Source organism: Sapajus apella, unplaced genomic scaffold (assembly GCF_009761245.1).
Source record: "Sapajus apella isolate SASKATOON/1434 unplaced genomic scaffold, GSC_monkey_1.0 scaffold83, whole genome shotgun sequence".
Lineage (NCBI taxonomy): Eukaryota > Metazoa > Chordata > Mammalia > Primates > Cebidae > Sapajus > Sapajus apella.
Genome location: NW_022437023.1, coordinates 6,713,593 through 6,735,904, shown reverse-complemented (window position 1 = coordinate 6,735,904; position 22,312 = coordinate 6,713,593). Strand labels below are relative to the sequence as shown.

Sequence of the window (22,312 nt, the reverse complement as noted above, 5' to 3'; positions counted from 1 at the left end):
TCTGTAAATCACAGCTGCTTTATGATGATGGTGACGGAGACAGGGAACTCTACTCCGTTCCCAAACAAGAGCTGGGCCTGAGCTGTGTGCAGGCTACCCTTTTCCCATCACTCTCCAGGCTTGTATGGAAAATGAAAATATTGTCTCGTGCGAATTTGGGAGCCAAGTTAAAGAATCCAGCCAGTGAACAGGGGCCACCTCCTCCCGTGAAAGCTGTTTCCCTAACCCCGGGGACGGGACGCCTTGTCTAACAGGGTGTTTACCTGGCTCTCCCATGTCCCACCCCCTAACCCAGTGATGGCCTCAGTCCTGGGTCAGCTTTTCTGTTCTGGGAAATCGATTAAAGCTTCCTCTTCTTCCTGCATAATCCCAACCGTGATCAGTGAGGTGGCCACAGAGACGCACAGTGGGAATAGGGAGCTGGCACCCCAAATTCACATCTAGACCTCAGCCCCCTGAACCCAGCCTTCCTCCTCTGCCAAGTGATGCCTGGCAGAAAATGACAGGAAGAGCCAGCTAGGTAACGTGTGTAAAAGCCCCCGGCGAGGGGTGTTTGACATACAGCAGCACTAACAGTGCTTCTCTCCACCAGCACTTGCGTGGAGCCGAGCTGATTCCCAAGCCAGCTGCTTGGGAACCACAGTGGAAAAAGCAACACAAGGGACACTGGGGGAGCCCAGGGGCAGGCAGACCCAGGCAGAGGGAGGCGGGGAGGCTTGAAGTTGCAGACTGGAAACCAGACACTCCATAACCTAGCCCAGTTCTGTTAGGTAACCAACATCTCTCCGCCCAGTGGGTATAATTGCCACCACTGGGCCTTTGCAAGGAACGAGTAGTGCTTGCAGCCCCGGGGAGTTGGGGGCTCTCTCCAGTGTCTCCTTTGCCTGCCCCTTGCTGGGCGACCACGGAGTGATACTGGAGGTCATGCAGAAAGCGCAAGATGCTGTGGCTGCCTGATAAGCCAGGGCTTGAGGCTGCGAGCTGGTGCCCAAAGGGCACACCGTCAGTAGGGTGAAGGGTAGAAAGCCCAGCTCTTTCACCTATCCCTGCTCCCAACCGTAATGCCTTCTTCAGTTACCCTGTTTTGCCAGTTCTTTTGTTTGATGTCTCCTTCGCACTTAATAAACCATTCCCAAATCACAGGTTACTTTTGGCAAGCTAGTATTTCCCAGGGGGAGCAGTGTTGGCCTTGTGGGTGGGGTTGTCCTGTGAATTGCAGGGCATTTAGCATCTCTGGCCCCCTGCCTACTCAGTGCCAGAGTATCTCCCATCACCCATTAGAACAGACATGGGAGGAGGCCAGGGATTCTGTCTGTTCACTGCAGTATCCTCACTGCCTAGAACAATGCCTGGCACATGCAACGTTCCTCCTTAGAAAGCATTTCTAGATAACTCCAAAAGACACTACCATCCCAGTGGAAGAACCCATGTTCCAGACATAACTTCAACAACACCCTTGATGCATACTGGCTACCCATGATCTAAATACTTTGCATTATCAGAAACTGATTACTACAAGGAGTAGCCCTTTGTAGACTCATTATCCAAAAAAGCCACCCTATCTCCCCTTTGACTTTGGCCTGTTGGTTGGCATATCATGTGAAGTCTGATACCCCATTTGACACGAGGTGCCCCATACGTGGCCTGACCCTGCAAGGAGCAGTGGGCTTGTTACCTCCCAGCCGTGGATAGACCTGGAGGTTACATAGCCTGATACTTCATGTACTTTTCTTGTGACAGCCACCCTAGCGTTTGTTGATTCATGGTCATCTAATATCCGGGGACTTTTCCCTTCAATCCTCTACCAGTCTTTTCCAATCCAAAGTATAAGACTTAAAAATGTAAGTGGATACATGGATGTTGTTGATTTGGGCCCCTGTATCCAGCCAGATGATTTTGAATCTTGATACCGCTATTGCCGTGTGTTAGTTATCTTCCCATCCCATCCTTATCCCCAATTTTGCATCCACGACACATTGTGTTGGTAAGCCATGTCTGTCCTCACAGTGCTGTGGTTTAAAATATTGAAGAAAGCCAGGCCTTAAGCATGATGGCGGAGACTCAGTCTGGGTTGATAATGATCAACACCTCCTGGGGTTGTTTGTCCGCCTTTGAATGGACCCAATGAATCCTGGCTCCACTGACATTTCTGTGTCTTGTCCACATGAATTTATTTAAGCCCATCTGTTAGCTGCCTTGCTGATATCTGGATGGACTGCATTCCACAGAACTTCAAGGCCTTACAACCTCTTTGAAAGGAGATGCACTTAGCTGAGCATGACTTGGTCTGGGTGAATCTGTTCTAGTTTCTAGGGCCCACCACTTCCTCTTCTGCATGTTCCAAACATTCTCTTCTCCCCATTTTGAAGTTTGCAAGAGTTCAGGTTTGTTTTCTGAGTTTCTAGAATCCACCCTTTTCCTTTTTGTGAAAAATTGGAACAGCTTGTCTTCTGACATCTTTCCTGTTCCCCACGATTCCATGGGGATGATGGTCAGTGATTCAATGATCATTCCAAGATGTTTTTGCATGTTCTTATATACTCCTTTCTTGTAGGGCGGTTCGGTTGAAGATCGATATCTGAGATAACAAAGGTAGATGCCAAAGGAGAGCTGAGTGGTTCTGCTTTCTCTACCATCTGTTTAACATAACATGGCCCTGGTACTTCCTCATGCCCTTGCTCCAAACAGTTTTGATGTTTTCAGAAAGCCATTGAATGGTCTTTAGTATTTGTTTTAGCTCTCCTGTTGGTCTGTTAGTATCTAAATGTCCTTTAGCCGTTTCACATTGAAATGGTCTGGCCACCTAGACAGAGAGCTCTCTGAGGGCAGGGGCTGCCTTGGCCAGAGTTTGGTGTGACAGTCCCCACTTTCCACTTGGATGCTGCACAGCCTTCACAGCCTCTGGGGAGATGCTCTGGAAATGCCAGAGGAAGCAGGGCAGCGAGTAGTGTGATTTGATGGTCTGACAGACAAGCATGCTGTCATGGAAAATTCTTTGCAGAGTGTGCAGATCCATTTACACAGGCCCGCTGCTGCTTCTGCAAACTGCGCATTCCTTCAGAACAATCCACCCATGCCCTTTTCTTCCCACTAAACCTCAGTCATGCCTTGGGTAGGTTAGAAACAAGATTTTTCTGTCTCCCTCTGTTTCCATCCCTCACTCTTCTGTCTCTTCTCTCTCACTTCTTGTCTTGGTTTTTATAGGGAATTTGGCTGAATGCCTAGATTCTGGTCTGGATGGCCCACCCATCTTCAGGCCCTCCTTGGGGACAGGACTTGAATCCCAGATTGAGAGCCCTTTTTATGAGGCTTCTGGAGTCCAGGCCCTGCCAGCTGATAAAGCCCCACAGATAGGTTGGGGCTGGTGAAGGGGGCAGAGTTAGGGCCTAGTCAGATGGAAACAGGTTTGCGGTTGGTGGTATTGCAGGAGTAGATAAGTTCCCACACCCACCCCACCCCTGTGGTCCCCAGCAGTCTCCAGGGGGACATCCCATCCCCAGGTGGCCTCTCACCTGCTATCCACAGCTACTGGAAGCTCTTTGGGGATTGATAGCACAATTATGAGTCACCCTGAAATGTATTCACCTTCTGGTATGTCCCTTCCCAGACAGTTGCTCAGCCTAAAGCAGAGAGAGAAAGGGCTACAGGGAGGGAGGGAAGTGAGCCTGTAGAGGAGAGGGTAGATTAAGAGTCCTAGGCTGGAGGAAAGAAGGACTTGCTGATTTGCATGCCCTCAGAGGACAAGTCAACAGGGCACTGAGCTGACCTCAGCAGGTATCCTACAGTGGGCTGAAGGGTATATGGGGGCCCCTTCCCAGCCAACCCTGAACAAGGACCTGGTCTCTGCAGGTAGAACACCCACCATGGAGGACTAGGTGGGGCACAGGGGACCTCCTGTGTGTGTTTGCCTTTGTGCTTTTTTTGAGAGGCAGACTAATCTAGTGCAGTGGTTCTCAAAGTATGGTGCCTGTCCATAGCATCACCTGGGAATGTATTTAGAAATGCTCCTTTTAGACCTCCTAAATCAGAAACTCAGGGTAGTAGGGCCCAGCAGTCTGTTGAACAAGATTTCCAGGTGATTCTGGTACATACTAGTAAGTTGGAGAAGCATTGACACAGAAAGAATGAACTTCAGAGCCAGATTGTCTGGGTTCATATCTTTACCATGGGCAAAACAGGTAACCTCTCTGATCCTCTATACAATGTTTTATCTGTAACATGGAGAGACACCGCCACCTTGTTATTAGGATGATTAAATGAGAATGTTTACAAAGAGTGTAGTGCAGTTCTGTCAATCAGCATCTGTTAAGTGTGGCCTCAGCTCTGACCTTTACTGTTTCTCATTATAGGTGGTATCTGATGCTGCAGGACAGGGTGTGGCCATAACAGGGAACCAGACCTTCAACAATTGGAACTGGCCCAATGCAATGATTTTTGCCGCAACTGTCATCACCACCATTGGTAAGTCTTCTGGGACCTGTAGGACACCCACATCCATGCCCTACCTCCTCAGAACCTTTCCAGAAACCCAGCTCTGGTCACTTAGTCCCGTTGGGGGTATAATCAGGCCAGTTGCAGGCTATCCTTTTGATACTTTCTTAGGCATTAGTAAGTCCTTGATAGCTGATCGTGCCTGGGAAGGTTTCCATGAGTCTCAACAGGGGGCCCTTTGAGCAGAAGCAATGATACAGCCTCATTGCCAGAGCCATGCAAGAGATTAACGAGGCGGCTCATTGTACAAGCCAAGCTGGGTGTCTATTTCAGTTCTCAGGCTGCGTAGCCAATCAGTCCAGAAGTTTGGCTCAAAACACAGCTTGTGTTTCACCATTCTGTGGGTTGACTGGGTGCAGCTGGCTGGTTCTTGCTTGGGCTCCCCAATGCAGTGGCAGTCAAACAATGGCTGGGCTGGAGTCTTCTGAAAGCCCAACTCATCTGATGGTCCAGATGGCCTCTCCCATCACCGGTTTGACAGTTGATGCTGGCTGTTGGCCGGGAGTTCAGCTGGGGATGAAAACACAAGGCCTCCGCATTTGTTTGGGAATCAAGATGAAAAGCAGCAGGCTTCTTAGACCTCACCTGTCCAGTGTCACTTCTGCTGCCTAGACTAATTCTATGGCCAAGTAAGCCACTAAAGCCCAGATTCCAAGGGAAGAGGATTAGGCAACAACTTGATGTGAGCGGTTGCATAAGAAGGGAGGGAATTGAGGATGGCTATCTTTGGAGACCATCTACCACAGTGCTTCTGGGGAATCTACACAAAGACCATGTCTTGTAACTTGCACGGTGGTACCATATGGACTAGTGGAAGACCTGTTGACCAGGTTTAGTCCCTGCCTTCAGGGAGCTCCTTGTTTCATGGAGGAGATATAGCCCATGTCATCATAATTGCCTTATCAGTGATCATGATCAGAGTATGATCAAGTGAAATGTCATTACTTAAGTACTGATAATAGATTAGCATCAATTTATCTTAGAGAATGGGCTGTGTGTGTGTTGGAAGCCAGGCCAACTCTGGTTCGACCACCGCTCCTGTTCTTGTTCTCACTCTCTCCTTCCTCAGGATATGGCAATGTGGCTCCCAAGACCCCCGCCGGTCGCCTCTTCTGCGTCTTCTATGGTCTCTTTGGGGTACCGCTCTGCCTGACGTGGATCAGTGCTCTGGGCAAGTTCTTCGGGGGACGCGCCAAGAGACTGGGGCAGTTCCTTACCAAGAGAGGTGTGAGTCTGGTACGTCTCCTGCCCTGGGTGCTGGCAGAGATGGGGGAACCATGACAGGTGAGGGGAGGACAGGAAGGCTCCAAGAATTGGACAGGGCTATAAGAGGGCAGTTTCAGCGCTCCTTGCCCTCCTGGGTCAGGCTGGGTACCCAGCTAGCTTCTCCTCTAGCTGCCTCCCCAGCCCTCTGGGTGCCTTGGCTGGGTTTCCAAGTCTCTCCACTGTTGCCTGACTTGACCTCCTGCTCCCCATCAGCGGAAGGCGCAGATCACGTGCACAGTCATCTTCATCGTGTGGGGCGTCCTAGTCCACCTGGTGATCCCACCCTTCGTGTTCATGGTGACTGAGGGGTGGAACTACATCGAGGGCCTCTACTACTCCTTCATCACCATCTCCACCATCGGCTTCGGTGACTTTGTGGCCGGTGAGTCCCCACCTCTGCCTCCTACCTCTTTTTCTGCTTCTTTGGTTTCAGTGCAGCAGACCTATGTTGGGGGGTGGGAGCTGGTAGGGTTCCGTGTTTTGGGCACTTCTCTTACCCAGTGGGATTCTCAACCCACTCTGCCAGTTGCAAGAGGAAGCCAAGACATGGAATAATGGCAGAAGACTCTTTTCTCTCTGGTTCCCTTTCTCTTCTCAGACATGGCTTTTTTCCTCCTCCTTTCCTCTCTGCTCAGTCTCTGATCTCCTTTCTGTTCTCCCCTGACTCCTGAGCTTGGCTTCATGGCGGGGCTTGCAAGTAGGGCCTTCTGCCTGCAGGGTTGGTGCTTGTTACTCAGGGAACCTCTGAGCCCACCAGTGCCCCCTTCATGCCCTCAGCAGCTTTTCATCTTTCACAGAGCAGAGGGAGCTTGTCCTGGAGGCATGGCTGAGAGGCCTGGGGCCTTGCTCCTGTATAGGCAGCTTAAAGACAAGGGAGCCCTTCTCCCCAGCTGCCCTTCCCCACCCCTCAGACCTGACACTCCCTCCTACTCCTCCCCTGCTTAACCCAGGGAAGCAGTGAGGTTCTTTGGCGCCTTTGTCTGGAGGCCTGTTGCCAGCTGGCCCCATCCATGCATGTACTTGCTTGTGCTTGTGGCCTGCACAGCATCTTGGTTACTAATCTTCTTGACACCCTGTTTGACCCTGTTGACCCAGCACCCCAGTGACCTCAACTTCTGCTCCAGAGGCCTCGGTTCTCTACCCCCTCCCTTTTGCCCAGAGGGCTGTGAGAGGCCACTAGCCTTGTGCTTGATATATGTGGCATCTGGAAGCGGCTGGCTGAGTTGGGGGAGGAACAGGAAAGAGAGGCATAAACACTCCCCTGACCCTGGCCAATCTGGGCCTGCTGTCCTGGACGGTACATATGGACAAGGCACAACCCTGCCATTGCCCAGCCCTTGAGGCCCAGAGCAGGCTAAGGAGATGCCTCTGGTATTAGGGAAGTGCAGACGTACATTTAGCCATACTTTCTCAACTCCAGCAAGACACCAACCCCCTGCCTCAGCTTCCTCATCTGTAAAATCAGTAAAAATAATAATCACTGTTCACAAGTGCTGAGGGTACAGCCTGGCTATATCAATGTGTGCCCTCATTACTGTCATCATCAAACTCTGCTTAGGATTGAGAGCCTTGAGCAGGATTCACAGGACCACTCAGGGCACCTGCTATCTGAGCCTGGTCAGGGGAAGAGAGACAGCACCTGGAGGAACCTCTAGTCTGATGAGAAAGGTAGCCCCTTTCCTCCAGGTCCCTTCTGTAAGTTGTCCCTGTCTAGTCAAGGGGGCAAATGGAATACAGGTCACCATGCCTGTATGTGTAGTCATGTAAGATATTTCAAATAATCCTGGGGTTTAGGAGAACCATCAGAGCTGTAGAGGATAATCCAAGAAGGATCCCTGCAGCAGGAGGGGCTTGTGGAGCAGACGTCCCTCCTCCAGGTTAGGGGAGAGCCGATCTGAGGCAGCCAGAAAGAGGAAGCCAGGGAGGCAAAGCAGACCTTCAAGGAAAATAAAAATGGTTCCCAGTATTTCCTGCCAGGATCAGTGCTTCCTGGGTCATCTTGACCTAAGCACCAGCCTCGTTTGTAATCCACCAGTGTGAGTCTTGCTCCAGCTTGGAGGGTGCTGGCGGCTCCCTTGTATAATATCCATCTGTTGAATTTTTAACTGAATTGTACCATATATACAGAACAGCTGGGGATGGTAGAAGAATCAACAGAAAGACAAATACTCATGAACTATTTCTTGACCCACGTGTTGGTTACATTGCCATTGCCAGTACCCCAAAGTCCCTTTGGCTTCCTTCAAAGAGTCACTATCTTGACTTTTTTTTTTTTTTTTTTTTTTTTTTTGAAATGGAGTCTCTCTCTGCTGCCAAGGCTAGACTGCGGTGGCGTGATCTCGGCTCACTGAAACCTTTGTCTCCTGGGTTCAAGTGATTCTCCTGCCTCAGCCTCCCGAGTAGCTGGGATTACAGATGCCCGCCACCATGCCCGGCTAATTTTTGTATTGTTAGTGGAGATGGGGTTTCACCATGTTGGTCAGGCTGGTCTCAAACTCCTGAGCTCAGGCGATCCACCCGCCTCAACCTCCCAAAGTGCTGGAATTACAGGTGTGAGCCACCGCACCTGGCCTGTCTTAACTTTTTGTAGTTGAGGAAACTGAGACTCAGAGATAGGCTGGAGACTGGGATAGGGTCATGAATGACGGCAGGCCCAAGCCCTTTGGAAAGATGGGATATAGTCTAGGGTCTAGAACAGGCCCCTTTCTATCCCACTGTACCCCACTCCTGTGCTCTGGCCTGACCCCTGCTCAGATCACACACCATTGGCCGGGCCCTGCTAACTCTTCCTGACCGCTGGACTTCCTGTCCACTCAGGTGTGAACCCTAGCGCCAACTACCATGCCCTGTACCGCTACTTCGTGGAGCTCTGGATCTACCTGGGGCTGGCCTGGCTGTCCCTTTTTGTCAACTGGAAGGTGAGCATGTTTGTGGAAGTCCACAAAGCCATTAAGAAGCGGCGGCGGCGACGGAAGGAGTCCTTCGAGAGCTCCCCGCACTCCCGGACGGCCCTGCAGGTGAAGGGGAGTGCAGCCTCCAAGGACGTCAACATCTTTAGCTTTCTTTCCAAGAAGGAAGAGACCTACAATGATCTCATCAAGCAGATCGGGAAGAAGGCCATGAAGACAAGCGGGGGTGGGGAGAGGGGCCCGGGACCAGGCCCGGGGCTGGGGTCTCAAGGTGGTGGGCTGCCAGCACTGCCCCCTTCCCTGGCGCCCCTGGTGGTCTACTCCAAGAACCGGGTGCCCAGCTTGGAAGAGGTGTCACAGACATTGAGGAACAAAGGCCATGTATCAAGGCCCCCAGGTGAGGAGGCCGTGACACGGGCCCCTGAGGACAGCTCCCCTGCCCCCGAGGTGTTCATGAACCAGCTGGACCGCATCAGCGAGGAATGTGAGCCGTGGGACGTCCAGGACTACCACCCACTCATCTTCCAGGATGCCAGCATCACCTTTGTGAATGAGGATGCTGGCCTCTTGGACGAGGAGACCTCCAAGTCCTCACTAGAGGACAACTTGGCAGGGGAGGAGAGCCCCCAGGAGGGGGCCGAAGCCAAGGCAACCCTGAACATGGGCGAGATCCCCTCCTCCGACGAGTCCACCTTCACCAGCACCGAGTCTGAGCTCTCCGTGCCTTACGAACAGCTGATGAATGAGTACAACAAGGCTAATAGCCCCAAGGGCACGTGAGGCAGGGCCGGCTCCCCACCCCACCTTTCACGGCCTCTTCCCCCCTCATGGGGTGGCCTGAGATGGCCGGGACCCCTGGCCCCTGGTGGGGGGCAGCCTTGGAACTGGGAGAGGGGGCCAGGGGCCTTCCTTACCTTCCATCATCCCCAGTTAGTTGCAGGCCCAGGACGGGGCCTCTGTTCTCCAGCTGAACCATACCCTGGCTGTGGGGGCATCTGTCCTGAGCTTAACTGGTGTATCTCACAATGCAAAGACATGCAGTCTGGCCAGACAGGTAGGCAGCAGTGACCCTGAGGAGGCCTTGCCTGCAGGGTCTTTGCCCCGGCATTTGGTGGTCACACAGTTCTCTGAGACTCAGGGCCTCAGCTGTTTACCAGTATTACTGAGCTCAGCATTTGGGGAGGGAGCTCTGAAGTGTCTGGGGAGGTACCACTGTGCGTAGGGTCAGGCATCTCCATACGTACCTCAGCGGGGGCAGGGCCCGCCCCCATCCCAGCTGTGGGCCTGCCGGTCTGGTCGGGCACCTATTACAAACTGCAGTGGGGTGGAGGCTGCTGGAGGTCAGAGTGACATGAGCGCAGGGGCTCAAACAGTTCTGACTCAGGGCCTGGAGACAAGTCCCATGTGGGCCCGGGGCCGGAGGTCCCCATACTCCTCATCCTCCTTGTTGGTCCACTCAGGCCCAGCCAAGAGCTCTGTTCCCTGTCCCTGGCTTTCTGTGGTCCCCTGAGTGGTCGGAAGGAGGGAGAATGGCAGGGCATGAGTTACTGGAAGCCAGGACTGCTGGGGTTGCTGACCAGGGAGCTACAAGAGTGATGCTCAGCTCTGGCTCGTTCTACCTTACCCCTCCTGCCTGCTGGAGAACTGTACACCCCACCCCCTGGCCCGAGGACCTGCACTCCCCATCCCACTGTCTTCTCCTTCCCTGTCCCCAAAACAAGGACCTCACTGCCCGCCTTCTCCTCCCACCAACCCACTTGGGCCAGGTAGGGTGAGACCAGATTGCTCTCGGCCCACAAATGGGCAATGGTCAAATATGTGAATCAAGCTCCTCTCTATAGCTACTGTCTGATGTGCATGTGTGTATGTGCAGTGCATGTGTGTGCACACACACATGTGTACCCGTGTGTGTAAAGGAAAGGATTTGGGCTGGGGAGCGAAAGATAATGTGAAACTGTTCGTGGACTCTCTGGTGAGGGGTGGGCAGAACTCGCTGCTACTGGAGTTCTTGGGTTCTCCGTGATGTTCACCCTGGGGCTGGCCCACTGCATCCTGAATGTTTTTGTTATTCTTTATTTTTCTATTTTATTTTTTTAACAAACTGCTGTTTTTATATACCTGGAATTTGTTGTTGGCTTCAGAGCCAGTGGTTAAAGAGCAGGGTCCCAAGGACTGGAAGGTCTGGTGTCTGCCCTCCTGCCCCACAACTCAATTGGGCCTTGCTCAGTGACCTCAGTCAAGGCCATGATGTCAAGGGCCATGTCCCCAAGCAGAGGTGGAGAAGGGGACACTGAGGTGAGCAAAGATGGGAGGGGTATCCACTGCAGGCTACTGGATGCTGGGCAGGAGGCAAGTCATCAGACCATCCCAGCCCCCTTCATTCTGTGCCCTCTGCCCCTCTACTGCGGGGCAGTGGGGCCAGCGCCCACCTCCCCAACATGTGAAGACAGTGATGGGTACATGCCCACGCCCCCACTCCTCCTTTAGTCATTTGTTGAGGCTGCCACCCGGCAGGGACATAAAAAGGAACAGCCTCGTATTTTTCTGTGAAATGTTCTAATGAACTCATGTTGTTGCTGGTTGTCCTGGCATCGCACACACTGTATGTACATACTGGCAATGATGTCAAATGTAATTTATTTTAACATTTTTACAATAAAACATGAGGTGGACAGGACAGCTCGCTGTGTGCTGTGTGTGGGGCAGGGCAGAGAGGGGTTGGCTTGTGGCCTCTGAGCAGCAGGGGACCCTGGGAGCATCCACAGAGAGTAGGGAGGACTAAGGATGGTCTGGAGGGGAGGAAAGAACGAAAAGGGATGAAGAGCAGGGAGAGGCAGGCCTCTGGGGGAGGTAAGGATGCGGGAGGAACATTGCAGTAAAGGTTTGAGATCAGGAGGGAGTCAAAGGAGCAAGGGGAGAGGCAGGGCGATCATGGCAAATGGGTGTCACTCACCACTTTGTCAGGCACTAAATGCTTGCACTGGATGATACGTGAGTAGACTCATTTGACCTGGCAACAGCCCTATGAGGCGGGCAGTACATCTCTATTTTATAGATGAGGAAACAGGCACAGAGAGATTGCCTTGCGCAAAATCTCAGTAAAAATAGGAAGACTAGATTCAAACCCAGGCAGCCCAGCTCCTGTCTGTTCCCTCCGCCACCGTGATGAGATGGAAAACACCTCCTGTGGTTTTCTGGCACACCCAACATCTCTGGAAAGGACTCCTGTCTCCAGGTAGGTGACCAGAGAACTTTGGCAAAGCTTAGGCCTTCTGAACTCGAGGGGTGGGCAGGAGATGTAGAGGCTGGGCGTGGGCACAGTGGACTGGAAAGAATGTGAAGGAAGAATGGTGCCAGGCTCAGCTGGGCGTCTGTCTCCATCTGTCTAAAGGAGGCTTTGTCAGGCTTCAACTGGGGACTGGCCCCTTCTATGACCATTTTCATGAGGGCATGGATGTATGGATGTGTTTACAAAGGATTATATGTATTTACCAGCCAATTATCTAACGATGCCATCCCTCCCTCTCTGCCAACATCACATTTCCTCCCTCTTGCTGTCTCTGCTCCCCCCACCACCCTTCTCCCGCCCCCACCACACACAGGTCCAAAGTTCTCTGGTTTGGCTTTAACCACGTTCATCCTCAAGGCAATCACAGTTCCTTAACCCTGTAAGCCCCACCTTTATTCAGCACTTGGCCTGTTCACAAAGCCCTTTGACAAACACAGCCCAGGTTTTTTGGCCCATCTACAGTAGAGACCAGAGCTTGGGCACACACTCTCTGTGCGTTTCCTCATCTATGAGGGCACCCAACTGGACTGAGGCAGTTTTGCAGAACTGTGCTCACAGATGATAAAGCACAAACCGAAGATTGGGTGGAGGTGCAGCCTTGGGTCACTGTGGCCAGGGTTAGTCAGAATCTTGCTGAGTACGAGGGGGGAGGTGGGGAAGGTGGGGCAGCAGCTAGTGCAAAGTGTGGGGCCCAGGAGGCCCCAAGTTCCTGAAGGGTCATGAACAGGGGACGGGTGCCATGTGAGGGCATGGGGAGCATCCCATCACAGTCTGGGGAGCAGTAGGGTGGATGGGAGTGGGGACAGTGGAGGAGGCTGGCGAGTAGGTCCCAGATAGGTGGGAAGTCACTGGAGATAACACTGGCAGGGAAATCCTGTTAGTCATTGATGTATTTTTGTTTTGGATACCGAGTCTCACTGTTGCCCAGGCTAAAGTGCAGTAGCATAATCTCAGCTCACTGCACTGCAGCCTCTGCCTCCCGGGTTCAAGTGATTCTCATGCCTCAGCTTCCCAAGTAGCTGGGACTACAGGTGTGAGCCACCACACCTGGCTAATTTTTGTATTTTTTTTTTTTTATTCTTTACTGTTTATTCTAATCCTGCTATCAGTCTGCCTCCTAACACTAGCCTCAACAACAGGCTTTAAATCCAAAGACTTATATAAAAATTTGCCAACAAGTCAAAAAGAACCTTTATTAATTTTTATAACTGCCTCTTATGCTTTCTTGCCAGATGCCTTTGGAGAAGGTGCTTTCTGGGGTGGAGCTTTTTTTTTTTTTCTTTTTTTTTATACTTTTTTTTTTTTTTTTTTTTTTCTTAAAGACGGGGTTTCGCCATTTGGTCAGGCTGGTCTTGAACTCCCGACCTCAGGTGATCCGCCCGCCTTGGCCTCCAAAGTGCTTGGATTACAGGCGTGAGCCACCACGTCCGGCCGGGGTCTAGCTCTTTGACCCTTCTGAGCTTCAGGAGCAGGCGCTGCCTTCTGGCCTGCAGCTTTCCGGGCAGGAGCTTTCTGGGCTGGAGCCTTCTTGCCCGCAGCAGTCATCTTTTTTGCTGGAACTCTAGCAGCAGCTGCGGCAGCAGTACCATTAGCAGCAGGTGGTTTTTTGGAAGAAGCTTTCAGGAGAGCTGCCTTTTGAAGCTTCTTAACTTCATTCTTGATTATTCTGTTCCTCATTTTCTTTGCCTTCATAACTTTAAAATGATCACAATCTGTCATGTTGGCTTTCCTTTCTCTGGCTTCAATCTTCTTGGCCCATCGTGTGGCTGCCCATTTTGTATTGATGTCTGCCTTCTGCCGGTCTTGTTGGACATAATTCTGGTGGGCACTGTGTGGAAACTTGAGGATGAAATCAGTGAGCTGCATGCATTTGAAAGCCATGGCCCGTCTCCTCGCTTTAGTGCAAGGCCCATCATCCAAAGCCCTGTTCTGATCAGTAACATCTACAATCGCGACCAGTTTTCCTGCATGAGGTCCAAAGGAGATGTAGGCCACCTGGCCAACCTCCAAGAAGCACCTGAACACCACTGTGTTGGCCGCGTTAGGCAAGAAGGCAATTTTTGCATTTTTTAAAGAGACAGGGTTTCACCATGTTGGCCAGGCTGGTCTCGAACACCTGACCTTGGGTGATCCGCTCACCTTGGCCTCCCAAAGTGCTGGCATTACAGGTGTAAGCCACAGCGTCCAGCTGTCATTGATGTATTTTTAATGCAGGGCAGAGAGAATTGGATAGGCGAGGGCTGCTGAGGCACTGGAGCCCTCATGGAGGCAGCTCTCCTCCTCCTGTGGGCTCTGTTCCCAGCAGGTTTCTCCGCCGTCGTAGTAAACCAGCACCTGCTCTCCACCAGCATCACCTGAACTCTCCATCATTTGTTCCACTAATGTTTACTGAGTACCTACTATGTACTATTTTTCTCATTTTACAATGAGGAAATTGAGACAAATACAGGATTTTTTCTTTTCTTTTTTTGAAATAGAATTTCACTCTTGTTGTCCAGGCTGGAGTGCAATGGTGCGATCGCAGCTCACCACAACCTCCACCTCCCTGGTTCGAGTGATTCTCCTTCCTCAGCTTCCTGAGTAGCTGGTATCACAGGCGTGAGCCACCACACCTGGCTAATTTTGTATTTTTAATAGAGACGGGGTTTCTCCATGTTGGTCGGGCTGGTCTCAAACTCCCGACCTCAGGCGATCTGACTGCCTCAGCCTCCCAAAGTGCTGGGATTACAGGCATGAGCCAATATGCGCCCAGCTAGGATTTTTTTCCAAGCGGAAACAACTTTTTTGTTTTTTATTTTTTTTTGGGACGGAGTTTCGCTCTTGTTACCCAGGTTGGAGTGCAATGGCGTGATCTCGGCTCACCGCAACCTCCGCCTCCTGGGCTCAGGCAATTCTCCTGCCTCAGCCTCCTGAGTAGCTGGGATTACAGGCACGCATCACCATGCCCAGCTAATTTTTTGTATTTTTTTTTTAGTAGAGATGGGGTTTCATCATGTTGACCAGGATGGTCTCGATCTCTTGACCTCGTGATCCACCTGCCTCGGCCTCCCAAAGTGCTGGGATTACAGGCTTGAGCCACCGCGCCCGGCGGAAACAACTATTAAATGGCAGCAAAGCAGCTTCCCTGACTTGCATTCCCATTACTCATTCTACCCTCCAAGTTTCTGATCTGACAGGGGAGACAACCTCAGAACCCAGAGTCTGATTGAGGTGGGAGACAGTGTCTCCCCTCAAGGAGTCTAATCTGATGGGGAGGGGAACACAAAGACCCTCAGGGTCCCAACTGGGCTTCTGACCTCCTGAATGACCCTGGAGGAGGCATTTAGCTCCCTGCCAGAGGTGATGAAGAGAAACCAGGACATCTGGGCTTCACCTTCTGACTGTAAAGAGGCAGGCAAGATCATCAGCCACTACTGCATCTGAAGCTCTCATAAGCCTGGGGTAGAATGACGGGGAAGGGAAGGACAGGCAGGCTGGGCTGCACAGGTCTGGGTGGGGCCCCCAGAAATGAGGCCCCTGAGGTTTGGTCTTAAGCTCTGCCCTTCAGCTCTCCATTCTTGAAATAACAGGTTTCTAGTTTCCAGATTCATGCACAACTAGTCCAGGAACCAGATGACAACTTGTGAATTGCCAGGATGTGTTTGTGTAACACAGTGAAAACCCCTGCCTAAAATCTCTCCCCGTCTATCCACTGTGGCCACATCACCAGGGTCCAGGTCACCTGGCCCCTCACGTAGATCCCCACAACAGCACAGGGTCTGGCACCTGGTAGGGGGTCCACAGATATTTGAATGAATGAACGAATGAATAAGCCCCATCAGCTGGTCTCCCTGCCTCTAATACTGACTCCCTTTTCACCTGGCCATTACTGTAACCAGCAGCCTAAACTCAAACCTGATCCCTTTCTCTTCTGTTTTAAACTCCTCGGGGGCTCCCCATTGCTCTTCTGCTCCCCACCTCTCTCTCCAGCCTCCTCTCACTCCTTTCCCACCTCTCTAGGCTCCAGCCACTTTGCCCTTGCTGTTTCCTCTGCCCTGACGCTCTTCCTCTTTCTCTCCTGGGTAAGTCCTGAGACCTAGTGGGATTAGATATGGAGATCAGCTTCTCTGGGAAGACTTCCACGATTACCCGTAGCCCTCCCGGACTTGGCCAGGCGCTCTTCCTCTGTGCCCCAGAGCCCCTCCCTCAGCAAGACGCCTCTGTCCCACCGAGCTCCTCTGATGTACCAGCTCCCTGCCTACTGGTTTCATGCCTCCTCTCCTGACTGGGAGCCGCTAAAGTGCACAGGTAGTGGTCTGTTCACCTTCACATTCCTTCCCAGGAGCCCAGTGTGGAGAAGGGCTCAGCTTTTCCATGTTTACTAAGCGGAGGGTAGATGAACTGAGGCCTGGCCCCTCCCACTGGTAATTTAGTCCCTCTGTTCCTGGGGCAGAGGCCAAATCAGGGGGCAAGGCTTGTTCCACAAGGGCGAGTCCCCACAAGGCCAGGTGGATGATCTTAAGGGCCCTTGTCGCAGGCTGAGTTGGCCTGGTGAGTCACCTTACCTCGTGCCAAGTCACCTGAATCTGCAGGGCAGGACTGGAATACAGCACACCTTATTTCTCCCCACCCAGGGAGCACTGTCGTTGGCACCCCCTTTTCCACTTGCCCCACCACCCCATCTTCACAGCTTACTGTTCCCAAATGATTCTGGGAGCTAGACCTCCCACCCCAGCAGCTCCCCAGTCCCCATGGTTCCCCCAGAAATACCTCTGCTCCCAGCAACCCTCCACACGGGGCCCAGTCTTCCAGTTCATAAAGCCCTTTCACACTCATTCCTGGGTGGGATTGCCAACAGCAGGGAGCCAGGTACAATATTTTACAGGCCTCAATTTAAGGGCCTTTTCCAAATGAGTTAATAAACGTTTTGGTTTGGTTTTCCAGGAAAACAAAGCCTAAGGCTAGAACTGGGAGATGATCAAAAGAAGTAGCAGAAAGGGATGTAGAGATAAACATGGGAAAACAGGAAAAGGGCATAAATGTGCATTTTTGAGCTGGTTCAACTGCTAGTAACTGGGACTTAATCCCACTAGACCTCCCCTGAAAAACCTACAGAATACGCCTCAGATTTGTCCATCTGAAGGACAGGGACCTTCTGCATTTATCCACCAATTCCACCCTTGTTGGTTAAGGATGTCCCCAGGGAAATTCATCCCCACCCTCCTCTCATACATGCTGGATGCAACAGGTGGTATTATCAAAAGATGACCTCCATAGTATCTCCGGATTCACATTCTTACCTGCAAAATGAACTGGCCACAAGCAGCATCTATTCCCTTTGAATGTGGGCTGCCCCCAGGACTGTTTTGGTCAATGGAATATTACAGAAGTGACTCCTGTGATTTCTGAACCCATGTGTTAAGAAGGCCTGGCAGCTTCCACTTGTGGGTTCTGTTGGAAGCCAGCTGCAATGTAAGAAATCCAAGTACCTTGAGACTCACACTGTGAAGTAGCCCAAACTAGCCCATGGAGATGCCACATAGAGAGAGAACTGACCCTGCTGAGTTGCCATCTTAAACACTCCAGGCCCAGCTGATGCCCTACAGAGTGAAGCCCAGCCAGCCTGCAGATTACAGAATCATGAGCAAAATAAATGATTGCTGTCATAATCCCTGGAAGTTTGGGGGTGGTTTGTTACATCACAATAGATAATTGGGACACTGGCTGGGCTTGCCCTGAGTTATGTGACCTTTGCTGGGTTTTGGAGAAAGCCTGGAGATAGAAAGATAAGGAGACACCTGGGCACTCTGAGGTGGCACTACAGCAGCGGCAAAATGCCAAGTGGACTGAGGGATTGGGCCACCTGGCACCTATTTAGCATCTACTACCTGGAAACTAAAACTCTTTGCCCTCGAACACAATAATTGGCACAGCTGAGACCAAACGCCACCGGGTCCTCTAACTCTTCACCTGGGACTCTTTTCCTTATGCAACATCAAAGTTTGTACCTTCGAGTTATGAAAGCCCCTTCTACTTTAGGGTCTCTAGTTCTCTCTGCTATGTTTAAACAGTATTGGGGGCCTGGGGTCTGCTACTGTCCAGTTGCATGACCTTAATGACCACATCTACCACTGACAGGATACTTACAGGCACTGCCCAGGATACTTTAGGCACATGATCTGTAATCCCACAACAGTGTTATTACCCCATTTGGAAGCTGAGGCTCACAGTGGTTATACAACAACTAGAGGTGGAGCCTGGGTTTTAAGCTAAGGATCCAAGGCCTGTGCTATTAACTGCCAAGTAAGCTGGCCAGGGCAAAGCTCTCCTGCTCAAGCACAAGAGTGTACAGAGAGGGTGCCCTGGCTGCAGCTCCAGCCACTCCCCAGAGTCTGCCCTCGTCATCGCCAAGACCAGTGAGGTGGACCGATCAGCAGATCCCAGCCATGCAGGGACTACCCAAGAATCAGCAGGGGATTTATGGGCTCTGCCTTGGGAAGATTCTGATTCAGAAGGTTCTGGGGTAAAGCCCGGAAATATCCAGGTTCTGGGAACACCCGGCTGGAGTTCTCAAAGTTCAGGTCTCTCCGGGAAGCTGGGCTTCCCGAATCCCTGCCAATTCATCCCCACCTGTTTTCATTCTGCATTGGAATCTGTGTTGACATCAATTATGTAACACTTCCTCCTCCTTCTTTGATTCCTACACCTGCGGCTCTGGCCAGCTGAGATGCTCAGCTTTGGGTGTTGACATCACACATTATTTAACTCGGATGACCTGTATTTGTTGAGCCTCTCCTAGGTAGCCTAGAGCACCTGATGTTGGTGACAGAGGGCAAATGAACAGCTACCTGGCAGTCAGGCCCAGAGCAGTTAGACGCCTGTCTCTTCCTATCAGCTCAGAGTCCTAGCCTCAGCAGTTCACTCCAGGGGAAATGTTCTGATCCAGGGGCCTGGAACCCATTTATACCAGCTTATGGGAGCTGATGGTTAACTTTTCAGAAATTTAAAAAGCCACTATTAAATATTAAATTATAAAAGCCGGGCACAGTGACTCACACCTGTAATCCCAGCACTTTGAGAGGCCGAGGCAGGTGGACCACCTGAGGCCAGGATTTCGAGACCAGCCTGACCAACATGGAGAAACCTTGTCTCTAAAAAAAAAAAAAATTAAATTATATAAGTATGCAATTAGATTATATTAAGAACAAAGGTTATAATTATGTAAAATTCATTACCTCTTAATTATTTCGCAACTTACTATCATCCATGCTTTTGAGGTGATTTTCTGTCTTCTATAGGTATAGGGAAATAGTATATAATGGTATGCTATTGTGTTTCCAACTTCATGTTTTGTGACATCATATTGGCAGCTAAAAATTGCCCATAGTACAAGCGTTTACATCATGGAAATGGGCGAACACTACAAAATAGGGATCTCTGCTCTCCAGAGAACCAGATATTAAACATTCGTGAGCACATCACTGCACTGACCTCCCCTGGAATGACTGTGCAGGCTGGGTAGGGTGGGGGACAGTAAGGTTCTGTCCGCCCTGGAAAGAAAGAAGCAGTCTCTGAATTTCAGGGAGAATGTAATTCATGAAATTGTCACTTGCACTTCCTAGGACACCTCAGACCATTGCTGATGAGGGATGAAGATTCGAGGCCTGTAGGAGCTAACTGTAGCGGTAAGAGTGGGCAAATTCCATGTGTACTTGCCCCTGAATGTACATAGAAGCTCTTGGGTCATGGTCCAAACTGGAGGCTGAAAGGGACTTCTGCCTTCAGCTGGAGATTTGAGACTGCCCAGAGCCTAGTCCACGAGGTGCCTTGCACTCTGCTGAACTGCACCATGGCTTCAGACAAGTCTTCATGTCCCGGGTCTCTTTATAGTTAAAGGGGAGATCCTCTCAGCAAAGACTAGGTTCTGGCAACTGGATGAAAGCTATTGAGTGGTTCAGATTCAGACTAATGCTTTGCAAAGATCATATCACTGAGCAGAAACACACAGCCTGACTTGTAGGATAGCGTGCCTGAGGCAAGGAGGGAACACAGGAGGGAATCTAAGGTCTTCCAGAAATTCCCTGCCCTCAAATGCAGAGGAAGGGATGCCTCTCTACAGGATGTCCATGGCCCCAGTCAGAAGTGGCTGCTACAGAGGTCCAGGGCACCTCAGTCTCACCCCACAAGCCAGCCATAGTACAAACCCAACCCATCAGGGCAGGCATCATTCTGCAGACCATTGGACCTGCTCCCGGCATCTGAGCCACATGTGGTGCTCTGCCTCTACCAATTAAAGCTCTTAATTGAGCACTTACTTTTTGACAGTCTCTGTGCCTGGAACTATACAAGGGGGCCCAAGGAAAACATTCCTTTTTTTTTGTTCGCTTCCACTCTCACATTCATGCGTGTGTGTGTGTCTGTGTTTGTGGCAGGAGGTGGAGGAAGGCATTGTGTAGGGTTGGAATCAGGGACCCTTAATGACCTACAGAGAACTACAGTGTGTTAGTTCAGGTTCTCCAAGAAGCAGATGTCACAGCTAGATTAAACCCGAGAGGATTGCACTGAGGAAAACACCTATGAGAGAGAGGCTGGGAACGCTGCCTACCCGTCATGCAAGTTCTATCCCAGTGCCTGTGAGAGGGAGGCGCTCAGGTGGAAGTAGTCTAGACTGCCATGCAGGCAAAGGAAAGTTAGGCAAGGCTGTCGGGGAATCTTAGAGCCAAAGGGGCTCAGACAGGTCTCCTGGGAATCGACCTGCTTTGCTACTCCTGCTGCACTCCATTCCTGGCAGGGAGCAGCCCACAGTCTGGGCACAAACTTGGCAATGGATTGGAGGCCACAGGGAAGACACTTTTCAGCCTTCAGTCCCAGGACCTTCAAGGGGATGCTGATCCCTCTCCTGGATTTCCTTGAGATTTCCTGCTGTATCCTGATCATAAACTCTCTTCTTTCCTTGAGCTAGTGAAAGTGATCACTACATAAAGTGTCCTCATTGTATCATCCCCAATTCTCAGCCCCAGAGACCCTGCCTGCAGGAGAGGCACCCCAAGACGTGCATGGGAAGTATTTTCTTCAAGTCCCAACTCCACTGAGTGGCCTGGTTCTACACTAACCTTCTAGAAGGATTTACTTGGTAGTCCCCACCCTCCCAGGTTTTCTTGTCTGCTCTTCTCTGCCTGCCAGGTAACTTCACATCTGCAGCTGCTAACGTGTTCTCTAGATGTTTTATGGGTGTCTGTTCCATCTTCCCAGTGAGAGGGGAGGGGAGGAGTTGTTCTTGGACTGCCTCAAATTTCAGTCCCTTTCCTGGCTGCATGACTCAGGCAAGTCACTTCACCTATCCGAGCCTCCATTTCTTCATTGGAGAAATGGGGATTCTACCCGCCTCAAAGGTGAGAGTGCATGGCATCTCATTTCAAATATCTTCCCAAGTCCTATTTTTGGTCTATCTTGGTTCAAGTTTCCTCTCCTAGTCAGCTTTGCCAAGGTGGGTCACATGGTTCAAAGACAGCTACCTAGGCTGACCCGTCTTCAGCAGGGATTGAGGGTAGGGAACACATCTCAAATATATCCACCACACTCACCACCTTCTCTCCCTCCCACTCCACTTTCATTCATGGATGCCTTCAACAAATATTTACCACGTATCTTCAGAAAGGGCACTGAGAGTTTGAAGGCAGAGGAACCAGGCCCAGACTTGTGTCTTTGGGGAAGGCACTGCCCTTCTATGGGCCTCAGGGTCCTCTGTGACATGATGGAGGCCACATTTCAACTATATCAAAGGTTCTCAACCCTGGGAGAACATCAGAATCATCTAGGGAGTTTTAAAATCAATGCTAAAAGCCAGCCTCACCCCCATCCCTACCCCTGCAAAGATTCTGGTTTCATTGGTTGGAGTGGGGTCTAGATGACACACTTAGAAAAACCCCAGTTGATTCTAATATGCAACCAGGGTTGAGGACCATTGGATTGAAGTTGAATCATTAGATTTTTGTTAATAATTGAATGGCTAAAATGGTGCTTAGCCTGCAAGAAGTGCTCAGTAGATGTTCCTGGAAGGAATGAACTCCCTTCAGCTGTAACATTGTGTTCTGAGTTGATGGGGTACTGGGGAGCTCCAGTTGGACCATAATGAAGGGTTTTCTCAAAACCAGGGGCAGAAAGACACTGGAGGAAGGAGGAACACTGCCAGTTAAGGAGAAATCTCAGAGTGGTTCTTCCTTAGACATGGACCAAGCTGGATTCTCCAACTCTTCTGATACTGCCAGTATGGGAGCTTGGAGGCTGGAGGACTGCCCTGAAGCAGGGATGAGGCTTGAGGGTCTGAAATCCAGCATGAGATCCCCCTACTCAATAGCCCTGTGACCTCAGCAAGTCA

At 51.0% G+C, this 22,312-nt stretch overlaps 1 protein-coding gene and 1 pseudogene across 2 annotated transcripts in view; one reads left to right on the top strand and one right to left on the bottom strand.

The window, feature by feature from the left end:
- The window catches only part of KCNK5 (potassium two pore domain channel subfamily K member 5), a 40,005-nt gene extending 28,662 nt beyond the window's left edge, over positions 1–11,343 (top strand). Inside the window, exons 2-5 of the mRNA XM_032253622.1 lie at positions 4,350–4,461; positions 5,561–5,727; positions 5,971–6,139; positions 8,575–11,343. Of these exons, the coding sequence (XP_032109513.1) occupies positions 4,350–4,461; positions 5,561–5,727; positions 5,971–6,139; positions 8,575–9,446 (1,320 nt within the window). The 3' untranslated portion in view covers positions 9,447–11,343. The remainder of the gene's footprint in view (positions 1–4,349; positions 4,462–5,560; positions 5,728–5,970; positions 6,140–8,574) is intronic.
- Positions 11,344–13,122: 1,779 nt separating this feature from the next.
- On the bottom strand, positions 13,123–14,322 carry LOC116533562 (annotated as a pseudogene). The gene is made up of 3 exons (XR_004261349.1): positions 14,208–14,322; positions 13,404–14,033; positions 13,123–13,226 (listed from the first exon to the last, which is right to left on the bottom strand). The product of XR_004261349.1 is annotated as a 60S ribosomal protein L14 pseudogene (transcript).
- Positions 14,323–22,312: the final 7,990 nt, after the last annotated feature.